Raw genomic sequence first — 17,503 nt, 5'->3', positions numbered from 1 at the left:
TGCCTTTCATTGGCACTTAAACTACACCTCTTTGAAAGCTCTGCATAGTGTGGATCTCTACAGGTAAATTGTGTTTCCGAAATCACATTTAAATGTGTATGACAATCTGCACATGTAAATGCTGCTATTTACCTATGGAGAAGCTTATAAAATATCATTTTTAGCATCAAAAGAATGACATTAAAATGCAGGTCTAGAAATTATTCCACTGCATTTGTGGTACTTTGTTTGTAATTGGTGAGTCTAATATTGATGAGAAGCAAGCAATTTATTGGCCAGCATGAACTATTCACTTATACGAACTGACTGAAATTTGACATCTAGCATGTGCCCCCAACTAATGGGAAATGCTTTCTGGGAAAAAATTTGTATTAAGAAGTTTGTTTTAACAGGGTGTCTAGGAATGTAGTGAAAAAGGAATGTAGTGAAAAAGCTTTTTTTTATGCCTGTTTTTTAAGGCCCTTCATAAAATGCCCCTTTACATAGTAACATAGTAGATGACAGTTAGATTGTGAGCCTTCGGGACAGTAAGGGAATTTCTAAGTACCTATTTTACTTATAATTTTAATGCACCCTATTGTCTATTTTTCTGTAAACCGCTTAGAATCCTAACGGAGTTTAGCGGTATATAAGAAATAAATTACATTACATTACATTATAGCAGATAAAAACCCTAATGATCCATCCAGTCTGCCCAGCCTGATTCCTCCCCCAGAAGATTACTCCCTAGTAGTACCCATTTGTTCTTATACAAATTTATACCTGGATCATATGCATATTTTATAAAGTGCTAATCCCATCACAGTTCCAACAGGAATGCCTACTTGTTTATCACACAAGTATGTACTATTCATGAGATGTGCATACATTTAGGCATGTACAGTATAATCATCATGTAATTTATGAGGCTCTACTTATACATTTAGAAAGCTGTTCTAATTGGCCAATTCAGTTTGTTTAGGTACGAGGATTGTTCAATAATTTTTCTACCTCAATAGGAAAGAAAAGAGTTTTCAAAAAATGTTTGTTTTATTTTTCAGTATAGTCCTCTGATAGTGCCATACACTCTATCCAATTTTCCTGCAATGACTTTAGCCCCTTTGAAATAGAGGAGACCCCTTTGAAATAGAGGACCCCTTTGAAATAGAGGAGACTCTAGCGAAGAACATTAAGAAGGGGGATAAATCTTTCTTCAGGAATATTAGTGACAGGAAAAGAAACACAGATGGGATAGTATGCCTTAGGCAACCGGATGGGAATTATGTAGAATCAGATTCCGATAAGGCCGAACTACTAAATGGATACTTCTGATCAGTCTTCACCTGCGAGGCGCCGGGATCTGGTCCGCAGTTGCAGACAAGGGAAAGCTCGAAAGACCCATTTCAAAATTTCGAGTTTACGCCCAGTAACGTCTACTGCGAACTATCAAGACTTAAAGTAAACAAAGCCATGGGACCAGACAACCTACACCCCAGAGTGCTTAGAGAGTTAGATGATGTCCTGGTGGAACCATTATCCATGCTCTTAAATCTTTCCCTGCGCACGGGAAGAGTCCCCTTGGACTGGAAAACAGCTAATGTTATTCCACTCCACAAAAAGGGCTGCAGGACAGAGACTGCGAATTACAGACCGGTGAGTCTCACATCCATAGTGAGCAAGCTCATGGAAACACTAATCAAACAGAAATTAGATACAATCCTGGATGAGGAGAACCTATGGGATCCCCACCAACATGGATTTACCAAGGGTAGGTCCTGCCAATCAAATCTGATTAGCTTCTTTGACTGGGTAACGAGAAAGCTGGATGCGGGGGAGTCCCTGGACGTCGTGTACTTGGACTTCAGTAAAGCTTTTGATAGCGTCCCACACCGCAGGTTATTGAACAAGCTGAAATCGATGGGATTAGGGGAAACACTAACTGCATGGGTTAAGGATTGGCTAAGCGGTAGACTTCAGAGGGTGGTGGTAAACAGTACACCCTCTAAAACGTCAGAGGTGACCAGTGGAGTACCGCAGGGCTCGGTCTTGGGCCCGATCCTCTTCAACATATTCGTAGGAGACCTAACCCAAGGGCTTAAGGGTAGAATATCATCGTTCGCCGATGACGCCAAACTGTGTAACATAGGTAAAAACACTTTGCCAGACAGTATGGCACGGGACCTACTTCTGTTGGAGCACTGGTCATCGACTTGGCAGCTAAGCTTCAATGCTAAAAAATGTAAAGTCATGCACTTGGGTAGCAGAAATCCATGCAGAACTTACACACTATACGGTGAGACCTTAGCTAGGACTAAGGCAGAACGTGATTTAGGAGTGATCATTAGTGATGACATGAAAACTGCCTATCAAGTGGAAATGGCTTCATCCAAGGCAAGACAAATGATGGGTTGCATCCGTAGAGGTTTTGTCAGTAGGAAGCCTGAAGTCATAATGCCATTGTACAGATCCATGGTGAGACCTCATCTGGAATATTGTGTACAATTCTGGAGACCACATTACCAGAAAGATGTGCTGAGAATTGAGTTGGTTCAACGAATGGCCACCAGGATGGTCTCGGGGCTCAAGGATCTCCCGTATGAAGAAAGGCTAATAAATTGCAGCTGTACTCACTTGAGGAACGAAGAGAGAGAGGAGACATGACTGAGGCGTTTAAATATATCACGGGCTGTATCGAGGTGGAAGATGATATCTTCTTTCTTAAAGGACCCTCGACCACAAGAGGGCATCCACTGAAAATCAAGGGAGGGAAATTTCATGGTGACTCCAGAAAATATTTCTTCACCGAAAGGGTGGTTGATCGTTGGAATAAGCTTCCACTGCAGGTGATTGAGGCCAGCAGCGTGCCAGATTTTAAGAGTAAATGGGATTTACATGTGGGATCTCTAAGGGGGTAAAGTCAGAGGGGTGGGTCAATGGAGTGGGCAGACTTGATGGGCTTTAGCACTTTTCTGCTGTCATTTTCTATGTTTCTATGACCTTCAAACCAGGACATTACAGCTTCCTTGATGTCTCTTCATTACTTGAAAACTGTTGTTCACAGAGAGATTTCTTCAAAATTCAGAACAGGAAATAATCCAAGGGAGCCAGGTCAGGACTGTAGGGTGGATGCTTCAGCTGCTGAAACTCATTCTCGGATAGCAGCCTGTGATTGCCGTGACATGTGCACCGGTGCATTGTTGTGAAGAAGCAGCACGCCTGTTGTGAGTTTTCCCTGTCTTTTCTCCTTGATTGACTCCCGCAAAGCGATCATTGTGTTGGCATAACTTTCCCCGGTTATGGTTGTCTTGTATGGCATGAACTCCAGAAGCAAAAATCCTTCATCATCCCAGAAGACAGTTGCCATGATTTAGCCTGCAGATCTTTCTGTCTTGAACTTTTTTGGGGTGAGGGATGACTTGTGCTTCTACTGCATTTACTCCATTTTGGACTCAAGACCTCTGTGATAGACCCACGTCTCATCATCAGTCACCAAACGATGAAAAAAATTAACTTAGTCTTTACAGAGCTTCTCCAAGTTCTCCTGACAACACTGGAACCTTGTGACCTTCTGACATAGTGCCAGCGTTCTTGGAACCCTTCTTGCACTAACCTTGGTCACGCCCAACTTTTCATGAATTATTTTCCAAACTGTATCTTCCAAAATGCCCATTTCTTTAGCTATTCGGGAAACCTTAATTCGTCTCTATGACAAGATTAAATCCTCAACTTTCGTGCACATTTCTGTGTGAGGGTCATCTTCAGTAGACTCTCTTATCACACTTAAACTGCTTACTTCAAATTTTTACTTTATACGATGATGGGGCCAGACTCACCATAAACTGCAGTCATACGCTCATGGATCTCCTTTGACATTTTCCTTTCTTTTGTGAGAAATTTTATCACTATCTCTTGGAATGTTAGACTCGCACTGAGCCGCAACTGTATACGAGTAACCTTGAGACATGTCACAACATGCACGGACTTGTTTCAACACACTTGCTACTTTTCTTTCATATTCAGGTAGATCAGTTATTGAACGCCTCTAGTATTACGTAAACTGAAAAACAATATAAATCAATGAGCAGGACAAATCAGAATGAGAAGAAAGTGAAACATATCAAAAATTTTGATTTTCTAAAGAATTCCATTGCGGTTTCTTCCTGCACCTTTGAGCTTCCATATTAGCCAGACTCAAGGCTGCCTGAGAATTCATTGCCCCACCCCCAGTCATCCTGCTTGACCTGCTTTGTATTGGTATTCCTCATTTGACACCATGCAGCACAGCTCCTAAAATCTGTAATCATGAGCCCTAAATTCCTTCGCTAGGCAGTGGTATGTCTCCATTTGACCGACTTGCTACCATCTCAGGGGCTATTCCACTGCAGCATCCTTGGCTGTGGGAACAGACCCTAGATTACTGCATGAGCTACCAGGCTAGCTTTTCAGCACTCTACTGTTGTACATCTGTAGTCATGTTTTTAACAGTAGTGTTGTTGTTGTTATTAGGTTCTGGATACCTTCCCGTGGTATAACCAAAGTGGTTTCAAAGTACTTTCTCTGTCCCTAATGGGTGCACAATGTAAAGTGTGGGTTTTTGTTTGTGTGTGTTTATCTGGGATAGTGAAAGGTTATGTGACTTGCCCAGGGTCATAAGTAGCTGCAGTGAGTATTGGGCCCAGTTACCCCAGTTCTCTGACCACTGCACTAACCATTAGGTTACATCTCTACTCCAGTGTGCATGCTAACAAATGCAATTTTGGATGCAGGAGATGTTACAAGTTCAATTTATTTTTCTGTAACCTCTTACAGTTGGAAGAAGCCAATAGGACTCTTACCAGTGATGTGGCAAACCTTGCTAATGAGAAAGAAGATCTAAACAACAAGCTGAAAGAAGCCCAGGAACGTGTGTATACACAAACATGAATTTGGTTCCTAATTTGAAATGCTTTCAATTATTTGATCTATTGACTTCTGTCACTGATTCACACTTTTATTTTTAATCCACATTACAGAAATTCAGAGGTCGAAAGAAGAAGAAACAAGCATAGTAGGCATTAAAATACAGTTTGAGAAGCAGCTGCTGACAGAGAGAACTCTAAAAACACAGGTAACGTAACAGCAGTGGCGTACTAAGGGGGGGGCGGTCCTCCCTGGGTGCACACCCCAAGGGGGTGCACAGTTGGCCACCCATCGTGGAAAGGCTGCCACTGCCGCCATCGGGAACAGGCCGGCTCCGAGTTCTCCCTCCTTGCTTCTCTTCCCCGCGGAGCCGCCCAACTCTCGCCGCCCAACGTCAATTCTGACGTCGGAGAGGACGTTCTGGGCCAGCCACGTCCTCTCCGACATTAGAATTGACATCAGGTGGCGAGAGTTGGTCGGCCCCGCGGGGAAGAGAAGCAAGGCGAACTTGGCACCGGTCTGTTCCCGATGGCCAGTGGCAGCCTCTCCCCGGCGGCGGTGGCAGCAGCATGTTTCCCAATGGCGGTGGCATGGGGGAAGGCAGGGAGAAAGAAAGGGGGGACAGGGATCCAGAAAGAAAGAAAAGGGGGGATAGGGAGCCAGAAAGAAAGAAAGGGGGCAGGGTGAAACAAAGAAAGAAAGAAAAAAAATGGGGCATGGGGAGAGAGAAAGAGAAAGACAGACAGAGAAAGAAAGGGGGCATGGAGAGAGAAAGAAAGAAGAGGGCAGGGTGAAAGAAAGAAATGGGGCACGGAGAGAGAGAGAAAGACAGACAGAGACAGAAATGGGGCATGGAGAGAGAAAGCAGGGGGCAGGGTAAAAGAAAGAAATGGGGCACAGAGAGAGAGAGAAAGACAAACAGAGAAAGAAAGGGGGCATAGAGAGAGAAAGAAAGAAGGGGGTAGGGTGAAACAAAGAAAGAAATGGGGCACAGAGAGAGAGAGAGAAAGACATACAGAAAGAAAGGGGGCATGGAGAGAGAAAGAAAGAAGGATGAAACAAAGAAAAAGTTTGGGGAGGGAATGAGGTCTGGAGGAGAGGAAGCATACAGGAGGCTGAAAGAAGGGAAGAAATATTGGATGCACAGTCAGAAGAATAAAGTGCAGCCAGAGACTGATGAAATTACCAAACAAAGGTAGGAAAAATGATTTTATTTTCAATTTAGTGATCAAAATGTGTCTGTTTTGAGAATTTATATATGCTGTCTTTATTTTGCACTATGGCCCTCTTTTATTTTACAAAAATAATTCCCTGCACAGTCAAGCCTGCAAGAATTACTAGATGTGTTTCAGCAGCTCCCCTCCCTCCCTCCCCCTTACCTTCGTGGCCAAGTCAAAATGATCTACCAACAATAAAATTTTAAAAACATAAAGCACACTGTACGCAGAGAAAATGTTAATTATCATTTATATTCCGCGGGGCTTTCAAAGAGGTCAAGGTAGATGACTTAATGCAATGTCACCTCAGTAACAACTATACAAAAATAGACAAATATACCCCCTTCCTTTTTACTAAACTGCAATAGCGGTTTTTAGTGCAGGGCGCCTATAAGCGTCGAGAGCAGCGTGGGGCATTCAGTGCAGCTCCCTGCGCTAAAAAACGCTGTCGTGGTTTAGTAAAAAGGGAGGGGGTATATTTGTCTATTTTTGTAAAGTTGTTACTGAGGTAACATTGCATTAAGTCATCTGCCTTGACCTCTTTGAAAGCCTGCGGAATATAAATGATAATTATTAAGGGGGAGGGAGGGACGGGATCCTCTGAAAGACATCTAGTAATCCTTGCAGGTTTGACTGTGCAGAGAATTATTTTTGTAAAAATCATGTTTTGTTATGTGACTGGCATTATTTAGACTTTAATTTCTATGAATGAATAGAATGAAAATGATATAAAATTACTTGCTTGTTTTTATGTACGTGCGCTGAAGGAAAGTGGAGAGAGAGTGGACTGAGGACGCTGAAAGGAAATGGGGAAGAGAGAGTGGGGAGAAGACACTGATTTATAAACTGACAATTGTACAGAATATTGTTTCTTTTTATACTTTAATATAATAAGTTCAATTTGGTTGTATGTTCCTGTTACAATTGAATATAATTATGCAAATATAATTGAAAAAAACCCAAAAACAATTCAAGGCTTGTGTGGATGGAATCAGGTGGTTTGCGGGGATGGGGACCGAGCTTACGGGGATTAGTCCAATAAAATGGTATTTTCTTATTTCTCATTATTTGTTTTATTTTTATTTGTTAATTTGTAAAGTGGTGATTGTTATGTATCAGTTTTTTCAAATTTACATCTACTGTCTTTATATTTTGCACAGTATTAGAGGACATGTATTACTGTTTTTGTGGTGTTGTGGTGTTGCATTGTATGCAGAATCTGGTTTTTTGGTAGTTCATTTTAACTTTTGTCTACATATTTCTATTTTTAGTTTGTGATTATTCCATATTGGGTGAGGGTGTATCTGTCTGTGTGTATGAAAGGGACATGGCTTTCTGATAGCATCGACTGTACAGGATCAATTGACTGCAGGATCTGGTTTGTTTAGTTTTACAATGTATGTGTTGGTGTTCTAGTGCTCACTGCAGTGTTTAAGATGCTGCCTTTTCCTAGGTACACTCTTGTTGTGCAATATGTGGATTGTTACTAAAAATCATATTTTTAATATAGATGAGGAGGGGGGTATAAAAAAATAATGGGCCCCGGGTGTCACATATGCTAGGTACGCCACTGCGTAACAGGAGACTTGCAAGTATACTGGTTCCCTAGAATAGATGTTGGTGTATGCTCTGGATTCTTTAGGTTTTTTTTTTTTTTTTTTAAATGGATTTTGTCATATTGGTGTAATGCCAAACCACATTGGACAGAAGATGCAAGCTGTGTGTGTGTACACACACTTACACTCTTCAAGAAACTGTCCCATTATCTTGATTTTCTTACTTGTCTTACAACATCCTGCCAGTTTTCATGCCTATTAGGGTTAAATGATAGAGAGATGAACGAAAACAAAGCAATGAATTATGCACAGCTCCTGCTATTGGAAAGTTACAGATAGCTGCAGGCAGATCCAGGGTGGTCATGGACTTCAGAGAAGCTTCTCAGGAACATCTGTCTTATTTTAAAGGACAACATTCAAACATTATGTAACATTTTTGAACTGAAAATATTAACATTCTTACAGACTTGCCAACCCATATGTATATTAAAATTTTGTGTTCTATATTTGGGCATCAGATTTTGTGGACAATATTTGCTTAGGCCTCCTGTAAAAGGCAAAACAATGAAATTGGCACTAGCAGACAGGATTTCCCAATACTGAGTAAAGATGCAAAACACAGCATTGCTTAGAATTGAGAAATCCTTCCTTAATGCCAAAGATGTTAAGTTATAGACTTCTGATTTTAAAAGTCTTGAAGACCTGATTTCGGGGCTGGAAAATGTTCATTCTTTTTCCTTTTTCCTCAGATCTTGTTGGAAGGAGTAAATTTCTGTGCATAAAAGGTTTATCCGGAATGATGTTTATCTAATGTTATCTTGTTTTAATCTTCTTTTGTCCAATGCTTGTAAGAAAATGTGATACTTCTAAAAATAGGAAGAAAAGTGCCACTCTTGACTAAAATGTTTGGCTACTGAGCTGTCTGGGTTTTCCATAGGCCAGAGTACAAGATCTTATCTCACTCATTAATTATCTTCAGATAATAGAAGCACTGCTTTTTCTGCCAAAGTTCAGTTTTTTAAAATCTTGTTTTAATACAAATTTCTCCTAGGATAAACAGATATCGTATTCTCACATCTGGGTGACGTCATCAATGAAACTCAGCATGGACAGTTAAAAAGTGTACTGTCTCTTTTTTTTTTTTTTTTTTTTTTTTTAACTTTGACAGCCCTTACCGCATGCATGCTGGTGCCTTCCTGCCCGACATCAACTTGCAGGCCTGCAGGTCTTAGTTTTCCACAGAGCAGAGAAGTTGTGTTTTAGAGTCTGTCTAAACACATCAAACTTTAGTACTTTTTTGTGCCTTCCCATTCTTTTTTCTTCAGTTTTTGTCACAGTATTTTATTTTATATCATTTCTACCCCTTTTATCAGAAAATTTCATTTTTTTTAAATCTAACTTTAGGTTTTTGGGGGCCTGTGGGCTCTTTCAGCCCATCCCCATGCCAGGAGTTTCAAGTTTATTTCAAACTTATACCGCCTATTTCACAATCTACAAAAAATTGAGCAATAATAAAAACAAATTCAGTTAAAAACAGAGACAATACTAGATACAAAAGGAATGTAGGGAAAACCCTGCTACAATTATCATATTAAAAAAAAGAAAATAAAAATCAGGAGCAGAGCACAAACAATGAAGGGAAAGAATAAAGATTAAAAATCCATTCTGGAAGCACTAAAAATATTGTCCTTAAAAAGAAAAGTTTTAAGTGTTGATTTAAATTTGGAAGTACAGTTTTCCTGTCTGAGATTACTAGGAAGGATATTCCACAATGTAGGCGCTCCAAAAGAAAAGATAGTTTTGCGGGTGGTGTCATAAATTATCTGGCGAATGATTGGAACAGAAAGTAGATTTTGCTGGGTTGATCAAACTACCCTTGAAGTAATCTATAGCAGTAAAATCTATCTATAAATGCATCAACTCTTTTTCAGTATTCCATCTACTCTACTCAACCTCCCTGGGCCATTGAGCTTTTTGACTCCACGTTAGCGGTTTTTCCATCGATGTCCAAAGCTCCTAGTGGTGTCAAGTAGTACACTCGATGACAAAGGACCATTTCAGGTACAGACCCACATAATTGTTGTGTTCATTGCCTAGATCCTGATCATCAAGACATTTCATGCGTGCTCTGCTGTTGTATGCAGAAGAGGTTGCTTAAAACCAGGAAGTTACAATTCAAGAAGCTTTCTGGTACAACTTAGGGAACATCAAGTATGGCTGAAGACTGACAAGCGTCAACTTGGACAGAACTCATGGGTGCCTTAGACTACAAGAAGTGGCCTAAAGACTGTATAAAAGTACTACTTCATAAACTCATGAAGGAAGCCATCTTTAAGAACTGAGAAACACCACTCTTTAATCCAGTGGCTCCATGTAAACTGGACATACTTTATGAGGGCCGTTCAAAAAGTTTATTTATTCAAAAAGACCTTTATTCATAAAAAATACTCATATTCAGATAAAACAATCTTATACTAATCTCCTTCAAAGTAGTCCCCTTGGGCTGCCACACACTTCTTCTAATGGTTCTGCCACTGTCGGAAGAAGCGCTGGAATACCTCTTTTGAGACTGCTTGCAACTGGTCCATCGCATTCTACATGATGTCTTCTCTTGACTGAAATCTGGTCCCTTTCAGGGGCATTTTCAGCTTGGAGAAAAGCCAGAAATCACACGGAGCCATGTCGGGAGAGTAGGGAGCCTGAGGAATCTCAGGTATTTGGCCAAGAAACTCCGTATCAAATGTAAAGAATGGGCAGGTGCGTTATCGTGATGGAGCTGCCAGTTGCCTGCTGCCCACAGGACTGGCCATTTGTGTCTCACAGCATTATAAAGGCGATGCAGGATCTCTTGGTAGTACCCCTTGGTGATGGTTGTGCTGTGTGGTGCATACTCGTGATGAACCATGCCACTGGAGTCAAAGAAGACGGTCAGCGTGACTTTGACATTGCTGTGGACCTGCCTTGCTTTCTTTGGCCTCGGGGACATTGAATGCTTTCATTGTAATGACATCAACTTGGTTTCTGGGTCGTACCCATAAACCTAGGACTCTTCGCCAGTGATCACTGTGCTGAGGAAATTGGGATCACTGTTCAGTCTCCAGCATGTCCTGTGCGATTTCCAAACGGAGTTGCTTCTGCTCGATTGTTAGCAGCTTTGGCACGAACTTCGCTAAAATTTTCCTGAAGCCCAAATCGTGATTTAACGATCCTGCATCACTAGGTCCTCATTTCTTTGACAATCTAATTTCTGGATATTGAGGGCCTACCAGAATGTGCTTCACTCTCCACCGATGTGTGCCCATCTCTGCAGCGGTTGTACCATTCCTTTATCTGTGCCCATTGCTTTGTCCCTAAAGGCTTGTTGAATCTTGCAGTCATTTCCACTTGGGAATCGCCAAGCTTTACACAAAATTTAATGCAGTAGTGTTGTTCAATTTTTTCTGTCATTTTGTCAAAAAAAAAAATCCGACAGCGCTCACTTACATTTCCTCACTCATCGGCGGTCTGCCAGTGACTGACAGCTTTTGTAGGCAGGAAAAAATTCAAGCATGCACATTAGGGTCGCCTACATACGTTTGTACGGAATCTATCCCCTTTCAACTTTAAAGAGTGCCCTCTTGTTCTCCCTACCTTGGAGAGGGTGAACAACCTGTCCTTATCTACTAAGTCTATCCCCTTCAGTACCTTGAATGTTTCGATCATGTCCCCTCTCAATCTCCTCTGTTCGAGGGAGAAGAGGCCTAGTTTCTCTAATCTTTCGCTGTACAGTGTTCTCAAACATTGGCATGATACCAGCACAGATACCAGCAAATTATCATATTTGTCTTTGTTGGCATAGATGTTATAACTTTTGGAAAGTATCCCAATCTGTCAATATTGAGGTGTCCTTGCTCTTGTCATGCTAGTTTGGTATGAGTTAGTTCTCCATATATTTCCAACTTTATTCAGCTCTTGATATACCGTCTATCAAGGGATATTTAGACAGTTAACAATACTAATTGTCATTAGAAACATAAATTAAAAAAAAACCAAACCTAAAAGATTTAAAATAATTAGGGCAGTGATTCCCAACCCTGTCCTGGAGGAACACCAGGCCAATCGGATTTTCAGGCTAGCCCTAATGAATATGCATGAGAGAGATTTGCATATGATGGAAGTGATAGGCATGCAAATTTGCTTCATGCATATTCATTAGGGCTAGCCTGAAAACCCAATTAGCCTGGTGTTCCTCCAGGACAGGGTTGGGAACCACTGAATTAGGGGATAGACTGAACTCAGGACTTACCGAAACAAAAGGGAAATGGGGAGGCAGAATAAAAGTGCATCAAGATTAAAAAAAAAAAAAAAGAAAGGGGCAGGGAAGAGGTAGTGGAGGGGTACATTAGGGAGGAGGGGTGTCGCTTCAGAGAAGCGTTTATTGTTCTCTGCCAGGGAAGTTTAAGTTTGTGGGGTATTTGTCTTATTTCAAGTCTTGTAAGCTTCTTTAAAGAGAGAGGTTTTCAATTTGGATTTAAATTTATCCAGAGAGTCTTCTGATGTTATGTCTGATGGGAGGGTGTTCCATAGAGTGGATACAGATATTGGTGGGTGGCTTTTGGGGGTTTTTTCCACTGAATATACAGTGTCAGATTTTGTGCGCTATTCTGGGTTTGGGTGGCTAGCTCTTCAGATAGTGTAGCAAGAATTGATACACATCCTTGCCTTTCATGGTTACCTAAGCATCTGCATTTGTGCAAATGTTCATGTACAAATTTGTGCAAGGTATCACCATGGGACTGGATAATCATTCTCTGCAAATGTTCATATTGAAATAGATATCGGTTTTCGTATGTGTGTTTTTATTTTGGTCGAAGGCTATGGAAAATCCATGCAAAATCAGTTTTTTGGGGGGGGGGGGAAAGCTTCTGACTGGCTAAGTGGCCTGTAGTACGGATGTTATTTGTGTGCTCGTTTTTGTTTGTACTCTGGTACTCTCTTCTTTTATTAGTGATTGTACACCTCTTAGATCCATTTGATTGGTATATACATTATAATAAGTTTTAATAAACTATAACAGTGGTGCACAAAACAGGTAAAATTCTCAGTTACATCATAAATACTCAAATAAACAATGGGTTTAACTTATTGCTTAACATTTAACACAATAAGCAAAAAGCACATGAGTATGTAGTTTGGGTTAGTGCATGTGTTTAAAAGTTTGTTTTGTTGGGAAGGCCAGCTTTTTGTTGAGACTTAATGATGTGTAAGGACTCAGGAATGAAGTCTGTGATATGGCAAATGAAGCAGCAGATATTTTGTAGGAAAGTGTAAAGCTCTGGGCCTCAGCTTTCGGTGGGGGAGATCAAATCCATTGTAGCTAAATATTCAGGTTGCCAGCTTCTGCAGAAGCAATGTTTGTGGATTTTTCATTCTTTTGTTTGGTTTGAATCTATGATTTAGGACTTTATAGGCTAATGCCTATTCTGTGACCCCTTAGCAATGACAAAGTGTGTCCATACAACCTGCACTGGTTACCAGTGTCACTTGGGTATGTCTGAAGAAGCAAGGTTGGCCTTCTTGAAGGCAGTACTCCCCACTGGAAGGTTGGAGTACTCGGACATATGATCCCATTTTTTTCAAAGAAAAAATCAAGTGCAGTGCTGTTCTGGACTGTTTCTGCAGCATTATACCTAAGCCATCTCTTCTTCAGGCTGAAGTGCCATAGCTGCGCTAGCCTTTCCTCGTCACCCTTCTCTTTACCTTTTCTAATTCCGCTATATCTTTTTTGAGATGCGGCGACCAGAATTGCATGCAGTATTTGAGGTGCAGCCGCACCATGGAGTGATATAATCTCTGTTTTCGATTCCTTACCTGATAATTCCTAACATTCTATTTGCTTTCTTAGCCACCGCTGCCCTCTGAGTTGAGGGCAGCGGTGACTTCTAACATAGAACCCTGCATTATGTAACTATAGTACGGGATCCTCTTTCCCACATATACATTGCTTTGCACATGCTCACATTAAATGTCATTTTGATTCCCAGTCTCCTAATAAATAAATACATGGATATTTTTAAAGAAATATCTAGTGGTGAATAAAAATTCTTATTTACTGAATGGGTTTATATTACAGTACACTGGATGTCTACTAGAGAATGACATGGTGACAAAATTCATCACCGTTCCCGTCTACGCGGATAACCGCGGGAAATAATCTCATGTCATTTTCTAGTGTCTATTTCAACCTTGGTCCTTCTACACCAGCATTCTTCAAAGCAAAGCTTGCGGGTCAGTGGTTGTGCCCAATTATACTCTGATTCTTCACTCTCTCCTTAAAGAATGACATGAAGATGGTTTCCTGTGGTTATCCGCGGGGACGGGAACGGTGATGAATTTTGTCACCGTGTCATTCTCTAATGTCTACCACTGCAACCAGATTCTATGCTTATCTTCCTTGTTAGAGCACTTAAGCAGGAAGCATTAGGGAACCCTTTTTCTTATCTACTTATTGCATAATACTTTGTTTTAATTCTAGGCTGTGAATAAACTAGCTGAGATCATGAACCGAAAAGATCCAGTGAAACGTGGAGCAGACACAGATGTTCGAAGAAAGGAGAAGGAGAATAGGAAGCTGCAGCTGGATCTGAAATCAGAGCGGGAAAAACTGACTCAGATGGTTATCAAGTACCAAAAGGAAATGAATGAAATGCAAGCGGTAAGGGAATGTTTGCTTTAAGCAGCAGCAGTGGCATTATTTACTTAAGCCAACAGACCTCTGACATTGCAAATGTGATTTTGCTATAATCTGGAATGCACTGACTTTGATATTTGGTATTCCAGATATGACCACTTCGTAATGAATGGATACAGACAGGCATTGTTATTGAGATCAATATTAGAAATGCCTTTTATCATTTGGAGATGATCAGTTTTTTTTTTTTTTCAAGCATGGTACTATGTTACAAGGTCATCTTCCCACAGTGAAAATTGTGCATCGTAGATTATTTAGTTTAGCTATTAAAGGAAAGTAAAATATTTTATCCTTTTTAACAGCAAATAGCAGAAGAAAATCAATTCCGGATTGAGCTGCAGATGGCACTGGATAGTAAAGACAGTGACATTGAGCAGCTTCGCTCACAGCTGCAGAACATACATATTGGCCTGGACAGCACCAGCATAGGAAGTGGACATGGGGATGCTGAAGCTGACGATGGATTTCCTGGTATGATTTTATTGTGGTGGTCAGCTAAGCTGACGGATAAGGATGAGCCAAGAGATGTATTGTATACAGCAGGCCCCCCCTGGATCTTCCTGTACCCCAAACATTCACAGATTCTGTAGAACATGGGAACTGGGTTGCATTTCTTAAAGTGCATTTAGGTGACCTTACAAACTGAAGAAGCCCATTTGCCTTTTGACTAGCAGAAGGGATTCTATTTTATGCAGCAGTTCTAGTCCAACTTTTATCCAGTAATATTTGAAAATTCATATTATTGTGATGACCAAAACAAATCTCCTCTTTTCCTTTTCTTTTCTGTCAGATGGCCTCTAGTTTTTCTCCTTCCTGACCCATGAGCCTCCCCATATAGCTTTCCTTAAATAGCATGGAAGATATGAGTCAGTAGTGGTAAAAACATCTGAAATCACAGCAGTGAGTGCTCATAGGTCCCCACTGTCTGCATGGGTTCCAGACTTAACAAAAAACTTGCAAAGTAAGATGGTATGAGGCCCGAGTATATGCTGGATCATAGATCTCATGCTGACTTCTACTGCTGGTTCCTGATTGGGATAGAGGTGTGATGAGAGAAGAGTAGCAGATGCTCCTGGGGTGAGCTGAAGGAGCAGTCCTGTTTCTTATAACACTAAGTACTAATTTTGTAATCCTCTATGTTGTCATGAATCAGTTTAGATATCATCGAGGTAAGTCAAACCCTGTATAAAGTTAGTCCTTTATCTGACGAGATTGACATTTTTGCTTAGTTGGGCCTTTTTTGAAGATGTCAGAACAGGATTTGTACAGATTTGGAGAAGAGCTGGGAGTGGGTTGTTATAGAAAAAAATAAAATGAAAATCATGTAATTGAGAAATTTCAACTGTTACTTTCTACACTTTTTGTTTGTTCTTTGCTCCCATACAATCTGGCTTCTATCATGTGTTCATCATGCTGTGCTTTGCACAGTGTCCCGATGTCCCCCTGCATCATTTTCCATGATCTGGATAAACATAACACCTGTGGTTGATGTAAAATGCAAAAGTACAAGGTCCCTTCTAGTGCTCTCCTTTTCTGCCTGACCATTTGGTCCAAACACTTGAAAAAGGTGAAAACCAAAAACTTGTTGAAGAATAGACTAGTCTGAATTCAATACAACATTTTTCATTAACCGCCAAATATATTGGGAGATCTGCACCAAAACCCAAATCAAAAGGGACAATTGTGAACTTAAAATAACTTAATTAAATTTAATTTTGTGCAAGATCCTCAGTTAAACACAACTCAATTTGTTGGGACGGGCCCTGTAGAACGAGTTGTAAGCTGTGTAAACACACAAGGGTTATTTAAGCATGTTACATCCCCAGACCTTTGTGCCAACTTGTTCTAAACCTAAAGTGAAAAAATACACACAATAATATATTAGAGACATCATAGCATCTTTTTATTATTGTGTGTATTTGTGCACTTTAAGTTTAGAATATGTTGGCCCAAAAGTCCGGGGATGTAACATGCTTAAATAACCCTTGTGAGTTTACACAGCTTACAACTCATTCTACAGAAACCGTCCCGATAAATTGAGTTGTGTTTAACTGAGGACCTTGCACAAAATTAAATTTAATTAAGTTATTTTAAGTTCACAATTGTCCCTTTTGATTTGGGTTTTGGTGCAGATCTCCCAATATATTTGGCCATTTGGTCCTGCGTCGAGAGCATTATTTTGTTGCTTATACTCTTATTGCAGGATAACAACTAATAGATTCAAAGCTCAAAAACACAGTAATAAGTTGTTCAGTTGTGGTCACTGAAAGGCATTACATTTCAAACCTGGTTACAGAATTGTGAGAGGGAGGAAAAAAGCCTCATACTAACTTAGCAACATACAACAATCTGTTAATTTTAAGCTGCTTTCAGTATTATCATTGACATTAAAAGAAGCTCCCTCACACCACAGCCAAGCTTAGAATTGAAAACTACCAGTCAAGTGCACAAATCGTGACTTATCTCAGAAACGGGTCTTTTACTGTCTCATAGCTCCTGACAAGAGACTTTGTTTCACCGACGACTTTGGCTGCTTCGGGGGAGAAATTCAAAAATCTGTGCACATCGCCACATCTAACGGCAATCTTGGACAGCAGGATGCCAAACATCTGCGGTCAGAAATGTTTGGCATCCTGCTGTCCAAGACTGCCATTAGATGTGGCGATGGACATGGAGGATTTTTGAATTTTTCCCATGAAGCAGCCAAAGAAGTCAGCAAAACAAGGTCTCTTGTCTGGAGCTATGAGACAATGATCAAGTATGGACACAGTGGAGTGGATAAAGTCCTGTTTCTGAGATAAGTCCTGATTTGTGCACCTGACTTGCAGTTTTCAATTCTAAGCTTGGGTGTGTTGTGAGGGAGTTTATGCCAGTGGTATTTATTTATTTTTATTTTAAAACATTTATATCCCGCATGTTCAAGTTCCAAGCAGGTTACACATATAACATACATAAAGCATGTTGTACTCGCAGTTTAAATTAACAGATTGTTGTATGCTGCTATGTTAGTATAAGGCTTTTTTCTCCCTCTCACAATTCTGTAACAAGGTTTGAAATGTAATGCCTTTCAGTGACCACAATTGAACAACTTATTACTGTGTTGTTTGTACTCTCCCATAATT

At 40.4% G+C, this 17,503-nt stretch overlaps 1 protein-coding gene across 7 annotated transcripts in view; it reads left to right on the top strand.

The window, feature by feature from the left end:
• The window catches only part of ROCK2 (Rho associated coiled-coil containing protein kinase 2), a 358,167-nt gene that overhangs the window by 269,196 nt on the left and 71,468 nt on the right, over positions 1–17,503 (top strand). For all 7 annotated transcript variants that reach the window (XR_004538687.1, XM_033936145.1, XM_033936150.1 and 4 more), the window contains 4 exons: positions 4,789–4,882; positions 4,992–5,086; positions 14,166–14,345; positions 14,684–14,852. Coding sequence is in view for 6 of the 7 variants with exons in the window: in XM_033936145.1 (XP_033792036.1) it covers positions 4,789–4,882; positions 4,992–5,086; positions 14,166–14,345; positions 14,684–14,852 (538 nt within the window). In the remaining variant the exon portion in view is untranslated. The remainder of the gene's footprint in view (positions 1–4,788; positions 4,883–4,991; positions 5,087–14,165; positions 14,346–14,683; positions 14,853–17,503) is intronic.

Source organism: Geotrypetes seraphini, chromosome 3 (assembly GCF_902459505.1).
Source record: "Geotrypetes seraphini chromosome 3, aGeoSer1.1, whole genome shotgun sequence".
NCBI lineage: Eukaryota > Metazoa > Chordata > Amphibia > Gymnophiona > Dermophiidae > Geotrypetes > Geotrypetes seraphini.
This window is presented reverse-complemented; position numbering and strand designations above follow the sequence as displayed.